Genomic DNA, 7,996 nt, shown 5'->3' on the forward strand with positions numbered 1-7,996 from the left:
GTTTTTTTTTTTTTTTTTTTTAAGATGATGAAATTGTTGAGATCTCCTGAAAATCAACTTCTAAGAATTTTTTCGGAAACTGACATTAAATATTCATAAGGGATGATTTGACGTGTATAAGGTCCATTGTTTGCCAGGTCTAGTGCCGTGTCTGATTATTCTTCTTTTGACCGAAGAGTACTTATCAGCTGTTCTTTTCATTTCTTTTGTATCTTTTGAATATAATTTTTTTATTGAAACAAGTTAAAGGATAATGTAAAATTACACATGGAAAAGTCCTGTGACGACATAAAATTGTCTTTGATCCTCTCGTACGTAACACTCTGGGGAAAGGATGAAAGCCCATTGCTAGTCACAACGAAAGGTAAAATTGTGTCTATTGAAATCGAACAGATTTATGATAAACTATAATACTAAAAATACTGGTGAGGAAATCATTACTAACCGGATTTGAGCCATCGCCAACCTACAAGAGCCTCACCTTTGGAAAAAATTTCATAAGGATTGAGAATAATAGTCGAAGCTCATGGCTTTGACCAAAACAAATAATAGTCAAAGCACATGGCTTTGACCAAAAAAACATAATAGTCAAAGCATATGGCTTTGAAGTAGTCGTACAGAAAAGGAAAAAATAACAAGAAATGAAGGTTGGTTAACTAAACGTCCATGCATTAACTCTTTTCAAAACCAAAACCATTCACCTATCCTTTTATCTCTTCTTCACCATTTTCCTATTGATCTCAAATACAATGATCAATCTGTTTTAACCCCCGACAAAACTTGAGTCCTACAGAATCATGTGGATGCTATTACAGTTTCCTTGATCATTGAATATTTAATGATATAACAAAACTCTCATGTAAACTTCAAATCTCCTGTTCTCTTGATTTCTTGATTTCCAATGACTCAATCCATGGTCACGCTATTATTCGTGTTCTTCCAGTTTTTGAGCGTCTCTGTTAGATCTCAGAGCACATCAATGGAGACAACAACAGAGTTCGTTTTCCCAGGTTTTAAGGATTACCAATCGGAGATTCAAACAGAAGGAGCTGCAACCATAGAACCCAATGGAATATTGAGACTCACTGATCAAAAGTTAAACGTCACGGGAACAGCCTTCTACAACAAACCAGTAAGGTTGCTTGACCATAAAAATCTCACTACCAAAGCCGTTCGTTCTTTCAGCACTTCTTTCGTCTTCTCCATAATCCATTCCAGCCCGAGCAACGGAGGTTACGGCTTCACCTTCACACTTTCTCCTACCCCCCACCGTCTAGGCGCGGAATCCGAAAAATACTTCGGACTTTTCAACCGAACGAATGACGGGGATCCAAACGATCATGTCTTCGCCGTTGAATTCGACACTTTACAAGGATTCCATGACGGTGTTTATAATTCGGGCAATCACATCGGTCTGGATTTTAATAGTGTCCGCTCGGATTTCCAAGAATCGGTTGTGTATTACAACTTTGATGACCAAAAAGAGGGTTTCCAACTTGGGAGCGGTGAGCCTATCCGAGCCATTCTAGATTACGATGGTCCCACTCAAATGATGAATTTGACCGTTTTCCCGGCAATGTTGACGCCAAGAAAGCCATTGATCTCACAACATATTCCAAAACTGTCAGAGATTGTGCAAGAAGAAATGTACATTGGATTCACCGCAGCCACTGGGCGAAATATTTTTAGTGCTCACTACGTGATGGGATGGACCTTTTCCAGCAGAGGAGACCGTCAAGCTGCAGCCCCGCTCGCACTCTCGGATCTTCCTCTTCCACAGCTCAAGGAAGGTTAATAATTACATGAAATTCTCTGTACTCGTAAACATGCCTCAGTCTCTAGTTTGATTGCATACTGACAAAATATACGCTCTTGAAGGCTCTCTAGATAATCAAGCCTCGACCAGAAATATTCTCATAGGTCAGATACTTTGCCAGAAAAATCTTGAGATTTCTTGATAGGAAGTAACTAATGGAAACCTATGTTCTGTTTTGTATATAGCTGCGGGTTTGATAGTAAGTATACTCATGGTCTTGGGGTTTTTAGCGTTTTTCATAAAAAAGAGGAAAACATCAAATACAAGAAAGAAGCTCCAGGTTCTTATTCCTCTGAAACATTATCATTACAATGAAGTGAAGAGGTATACAGACTCATTTGCATGCGTAGTTGGGAGAGGAGGATTTGGAACTGTATACAAAGGAAACCTTCCTGATGGTCGTAAGATCGCGGTGAAGGTTTTAAAGGACTCCAAGAGCAATGGTGAAGATTTCATCAATGAAGTTGCCAGTATGAGCCAAACATCTCATGTTAACATTGTTTCTTTGGTTGGATTCTGCTATGAAGGATCCAAAAGAATTATTGTTTATGAATTTCTAGAGAATGGGTCTTTGGATCAATTTATCTCAATGAACGCTGCATCCACTGCTGAATGGAGAATAAGGCTTTACGAGATTGCACTAGGAGTTGCTCGTGGTCTAGAGTACTTGCACTATGGCTGCAAAACAAGGATTGTGCATTTCGACATTAAACCTCAGAACGTGTTGTTGGATTGCAATCTTTGCCCAAAAGTTTCTGACTTTGGCCTTGCTAAGCTATGTGAGAAGAAAGAGAGCATCATGTCACTACTGGATACAAGAGGGACAATAGGGTACATTGCACCAGAGATGTTCTCCCGAGCTTATGGAAGTGTGTCTCACAAGTCTGATGTATATAGCTATGGAATGTTAGTTCTTGGAATGATCGGTGCAACAAATAAAGATAGAGTCGAAAAGGATGCTTCTAATGCAAGCTCGATTTACTTTCCAGACTGGATTTATAAAGATCTTGAGAATGGAAAGCAATGTAAGCTTCTTGGGGATGAAGTAACCAATGAAGAAGAAGAAATAACAAAGAAGATGATCTTGATAGCTCTGTGGTGTATTCAGCCGTCTCCATCAAATCGACCATCGATGAACAGAGTTGTGGAGATGATGGAAGGAACCTTGGATGCTCTTGAAGTCCCTCCTAAACCTGTTTTGCATTTTCCGGCAGAACCTCTTCAAGATTCGTCTACGCTTTCCGAGGAAATAACGGTGTACACAGAAGTATGATAAATAAGATAAACGTCGTTGGAACCTATCAGTGCAGAGATTAAAGCAACAATATATTTATTTATGAATTTTCGTATACTGTCTACATTCCATATTAACTAGGGTGTATTTATGTTAATACAGTTTTACAAACTGTTCGAGGAGTTACACCCAACATGATATCAAGATTTAAGTTTCATCTAGAAATAACCTGTTTTGTAAATGCTATGGTCAGTTGTACCACCAAACTACATAAGCATGCAACTTAAATTATATTTTCTCAAGGCTCTATCATCTAGCGCTTAGGGTTAAATCTCTCAATTTTCTGGAGATAGTAGGAAATAAGAATAGAGGAGTAAATATGTTGCAGGTATTTAGGAGATAGCAATGGTCAGCAATGGAAGCATGAATATATTAATACATAAACCCCCTGATTTTTGTCTCCATGACACTCCATCACCTGAATGTCGTTTCTTGTTCAAACATCCATATATCTAAACGCATAATTTGGTTTGAGGAGAAGCTAAAACGTTTATTTTATATTTAGAAGTGTCAAGCTAAGTCTTTGACTTATCAAATGATGATTCTTCCAGTTTCCAAAATTCTCTTTGGTCAGCTTAAGAAAAATGAATACAGACAAATTAAGGAGCTAGATAGGAGCTAATATAGTATAGTCGCTTTCATCCCCACTGAAAAAAAAAAAGAACTCCATGATTTATTTCCCTGAAATTGGTTTGGAATCTATATGTGTCACTATACTACGTTTATAAATATGGTTTAAACTTATATTGTCCTCTACAGAAAATATATATATATATATATATATATATATGGTTTTTTCTACTCCTACGTTGGAATTCTTGAGAACTGATAATATATAACCTTCTTGTTGAATGTCATGGAAGATAAGAAGCTGCAGAGTAATCTAAGGAATGTAAATCCATGTATTCTTTAGAATAGTTTGCAGAACAGGAATTTGATAAGAAAGTGAGTTACAATTCTCTCTTCTTATTCTTTGTAACAGAGCTGATGTAGTACTTTTGGTATCAGTCTTCTCAGAAGATATTTCGTTTTACACGAAAGTATGATCCATGATTTTTGCATAAATAAAGAGACCTCCTTGGAAACTATCATGTTGACAGTTAGAGAGATGAAAGAAGAATCTAATTTCTCATTAACCAAACTCAGTAGAATTACATCTTAGTTATATACTTAATACACTTAATACATCTCAACTATACTATATAATATAAGTTATACAGAGTATAACATTATAGTGTTACCATCCCCTCCTCAAGTCTTTGAACTAGAATCTGGAGATGGAAGGAAAAGATTTGAAACAGACATCCTGTCGAGGATGGAGTGAAACGGTCCCGCCTGTAAGGGTTTCGTCAGTATATCCGCTAACTGATTCCCTGTAGAAACATGAAAAACCTGTTGAGAACCAGCTAGTACCCGATCTCTCGTTCTGTGGAGATCAATCTCCATATGTTTAATACGTTCATGAAAGACCGAATTGATTGGCAGGACCCTGAATTGGAATCTGAAGAGCTCGTAGTAGCTGTACCAACCAAACCAATTCATCAGAAGCTATAGCCATAGCTCTATATTTAGACTCAGTACTGCTACTACTGACAATCTTCTGTTTCTTAGATTTCCAAGTAATGAGAGAGGTACCAAGGAAAGTACACATCCCTGTGACTGATCGGCGAGTATCTTGACAAGTTCCCCAGTCTGCATCGGAAAAAGCAGTTAAGCGAATATCATCATGAGCAGAGTAGAATAGACCTTATCCGGGATTCCCGTTAAGATACTTGAGAACATGTTGAGCAGCTAGAAGATGTGCATCCGTAGGGCAAGAGAGATATTGGCTCAACTTGTTCACAGCAAAAGTGATATCTGGACGAGTAATAGTCAAATAAAGCAAGCGACCAATCAAAGCTCTGTATAATCGTATTTCCTCTGCGGTAAGAAGAACACCAGTATCCTTAAACAATGCTTTCATTGGATCCATAGGAACATTCTTAGGTTTGCATCCTAGATAACCTGTATCACTCAACAGATCCAGGCAATATTTTCGTTGACTAACCGAAATCCCATCAGCATTGCGAGCAATCTCAAGCCCAAGGAAGAACCGTGCCTGGCCTAAATCTTTAATCTTAAAAGCCTTGGCCAGAAGAGCTTTGACAGATGAAACCTCCACATCACTGTTACTTGCAATCATGATGTCATCAACATATACGAAGAGAGCTATGAAAGATGAATCAGTCATTTTGACAAATAAAGTGTTTTCAAAAGGAGCTTCTGAAAAACCATTGTTCAAAAGAACAGTCGAGAAACACTTATACCATTGGCGAGAAGCTTGCTTCAAGCCATAGATGGACTTCTTCAATCGGAAAACAGGATTTGGTGGTAAGACACCAGAAGCTGGAGTGTAGCCAAGAGGTAAGCTCATGTAAATCTCCTCGTCAAGCTCACTGTGGAGAAAAGCACTAGTGACATCCATTTGACAAAGGCTCCAACCTCGTTTAGCGGCCAGACCTAAGATAAACTTCACACTTCCCATTCTAGAACCTGGTGAATATGTTTCGAAGAAATCGACACCCTCTTGTTGTGTATAGCCTTTGGCTACTAACCGAGCTTTATATCGCTCAACACTTCCATCTGCATTATACTTAATGGTATAAACCCATTTACACCCAACTACATTTTTACCTGGTGGTAATGAAATAACCTCACCGAACGTGCCACTTACCTCCATATTCTCAAGCTCCACATCCATAGCCTTCGTCCATTTCTTACATTGGATAGCTTGTTTAAAGGAAGTTGGTTCTGTTTCGAGTGAGAAAGAAAGAACAATGGACTGGTATGGGTTTTTTAGGGTGGTATAAGATAAAACAGATGATAGGGGATATGGTGTCTTATGTGTTTGTGGAAGTGGAATAGGTGGGGATAGACGAGCAAGAGCACAATGATAATCAGACAAATAGCCTGGTACTCTAGCAGTACGTTTTGGTCGAGCATTGGGTAAAGAAACAAATCATGTGTCTGATGTAACAGTCTCCATGGGATTCTGTTCGACCCAAGATGGTGTATGGTATGCAGATGGATGAGTGAATGATGCATGAGGTGGAGATGCAGGAGGAATAGACAATGGATGCATCACATCATCATGAAGATTAACAGAGATAGGCAAAACACTACGGTTGAAAATCGTTGGTGGAGAAAAGAAACAGAGATATCATGAAAAGGAAATATAGTTTCATGAAAAATGACATGACGTGGAATCGAAATACAATTTGTACCAAGATGCAAAAGCTTATAACCCTTATAGCCAGTTGCATAACTTAAGAAAACACATCTATCAGCACGAGGACTAAATTTATGATGATCCTTTTGTAAAGTCGAAACATAGCATAGACAGCCAAAAGTCCTAAGCAAAGCATAATCCGGTTTTCGTTTAGTAAGAAGTTCATAAGGGGTTGCATTATGAAGAAGAGTAGATGGAGTTCTATTAATCAAAAATACTGCAGTCAAGATACAATCACTCCAATATGCTAATGGCATGTTTGATTGAAAAAGAAGAGCCCTTGCAACATTAAGGAGATGTTGATGTTTCCGTTCAACAGTGGAGTTTTGTTGAGGTGTGTATGCACAAGAAAACTGATGAACAATGCCATTTTGATTAACTAGATTTGTAAAAGCAAGTTCTGGAGCATTGTCTATTCTAATTGTCTTGATAGTAGACTTATATTGAGTTTGAGCTAATTGTATAAAATCTTTGAAATGAGGAAGAACATCACTTTTATTTTTTAACATGTAAACCCAAGTTGCTCTAGTACAATCATCAACGATAGTAAGAAAGAATTTGAAACCATCTACAGACTCTATGGAAAATGGACCCCATACATCCAAGTGAAGTAAATCGAATGGTAAAGAAGACAGTTTACTATGTGACTCAAAAGACAATCTTTTTTTGTTTAGCTAAATGACAAACATGACAAGGTGAAGAATTCTTTTTAGACTTCGAGACAATACCCGGAATGTGTTGTAACTTGTCAGAAGATGGATGTCCAAGGCGTGTATGCCAGAGATCCCCATCAACCGTCAAGGATCCAAAGAAATGCGAAGAAGAAGATGCTAAAGAAGACGAAGTATGTGGTGCAGGAGAGTCAAGTTGCAAGATGTAGAGATTATGCAGTAGGATGCCTTTACCAATCATCAAGCCCTGAATAAACTCCTGAATGAAAAAAGAATTAGCAAAGAAATGTGCAGAACAACTACTAGACCTTAGCAGACTACTAACATATATGAGATTAAACTTGAATGAGGGTACATGTAAAACATCATGTAAAAAGAGTGAATGTGAGAGATAAATTGTGCATGTGTGTGCAATCGCAACTCTAGTGTCATCAGGCAAGGAAACCGTTACACCAGAAACAGGAATAGTCTCTCTAAACAAAGCCAAATCAGAACAAACATGCGTGGTAGCACCAGAATCTATAATCCAAGAACCATGTGGTAGCTTTGAATAAAGAGATGATAAGCATTAATGTTGGAAAGTAAGGTTTTTATTTTCATAACGAAGAGATGCAGAAGGAAATGGAATAGTACCATCAGAGGATTGAATAGCCATAGCACCATGTTCAGAAATGGAAGAAACCTTGGAAGGAGCTTGATTTTCTGGAAGTTGCATGTGCGTCGAGAGTTGTTGGATCAGAGTTTGCATCTGGTCAGAGGTCATCTTGCTAACATCCAGATTAATTGCATTTAAAGCCGGAGGAGGGACATATGGTGAAGAAGATGTGATGTTCGCAACTGCATGAGCCCTCGGCTGATGTGGTGAAGCAATAGACTGAGAATGTCCTTTTTGTTGAACACTCTGTGGATTAACCATACGTTGAGAGTGACAACCAGAAGAAATGCTC

General features: G+C 38.2%; 3 protein-coding genes across 4 annotated transcripts in view; 1 reads left to right on the forward strand and 2 right to left on the reverse strand.

Moving 5' to 3' along the window:
• Positions 1-657: 657 nt before the first annotated feature.
• Positions 658-3,347, forward strand: LOC104773227 (LEAF RUST 10 DISEASE-RESISTANCE LOCUS RECEPTOR-LIKE PROTEIN KINASE-like 2.3). Of its 2 annotated transcripts, XM_010497809.1 has the most exons (4): positions 658-859; positions 944-1,790; positions 1,879-1,920; positions 2,002-3,347. In XM_010497809.1, exons 2-4 carry the CDS (start codon positions 980-982, stop codon positions 3,087-3,089), a joined length of 1,941 nt encoding a protein of 646 aa, XP_010496111.1. In that variant the 5' UTR covers positions 658-859; positions 944-979; the 3' UTR covers positions 3,090-3,347. The 2 variants fall into 2 exon arrangements, with proteins under 2 accessions (XP_010496111.1, XP_010496110.1); XM_010497808.1 differs by having other exon boundaries at positions 658-1,790.
• A 1,014-nt stretch (positions 3,348-4,361) lies between these two features.
• On the reverse strand, positions 4,362-4,761 carry LOC109131542. Its single transcript, XM_019242604.1, has 2 exons — positions 4,581-4,761; positions 4,362-4,483 (listed from the first exon to the last, which is right to left on the reverse strand). Exons 1-2 carry the CDS (start codon positions 4,759-4,761, stop codon positions 4,362-4,364), a joined length of 303 nt encoding a protein of 100 aa, XP_019098149.1.
• Positions 4,762-7,026: 2,265 nt separating this feature from the next.
• Positions 7,027-7,996, reverse strand: part of LOC104773234 — a 3,167-nt gene continuing 2,197 nt past the window's right edge. Inside the window, exons 4-6 of the mRNA XM_010497815.1 lie at positions 7,683-7,950; positions 7,495-7,568; positions 7,027-7,308 (exon numbers count right to left, since the gene is read on the reverse strand). Coding sequence (XP_010496117.1) covers positions 7,027-7,308; positions 7,495-7,568; positions 7,683-7,950 — 624 coding nt within the window. The remainder of the gene's footprint in view (positions 7,309-7,494; positions 7,569-7,682; positions 7,951-7,996) is intronic.

The sequence above is a fragment of the Camelina sativa genome, unplaced genomic scaffold (genome assembly GCF_000633955.1).
Source record: "Camelina sativa cultivar DH55 unplaced genomic scaffold, Cs unpScaffold00495, whole genome shotgun sequence".
In the NCBI taxonomy this organism is placed as follows: Eukaryota; Viridiplantae; Streptophyta; class Magnoliopsida; order Brassicales; family Brassicaceae; genus Camelina; species Camelina sativa.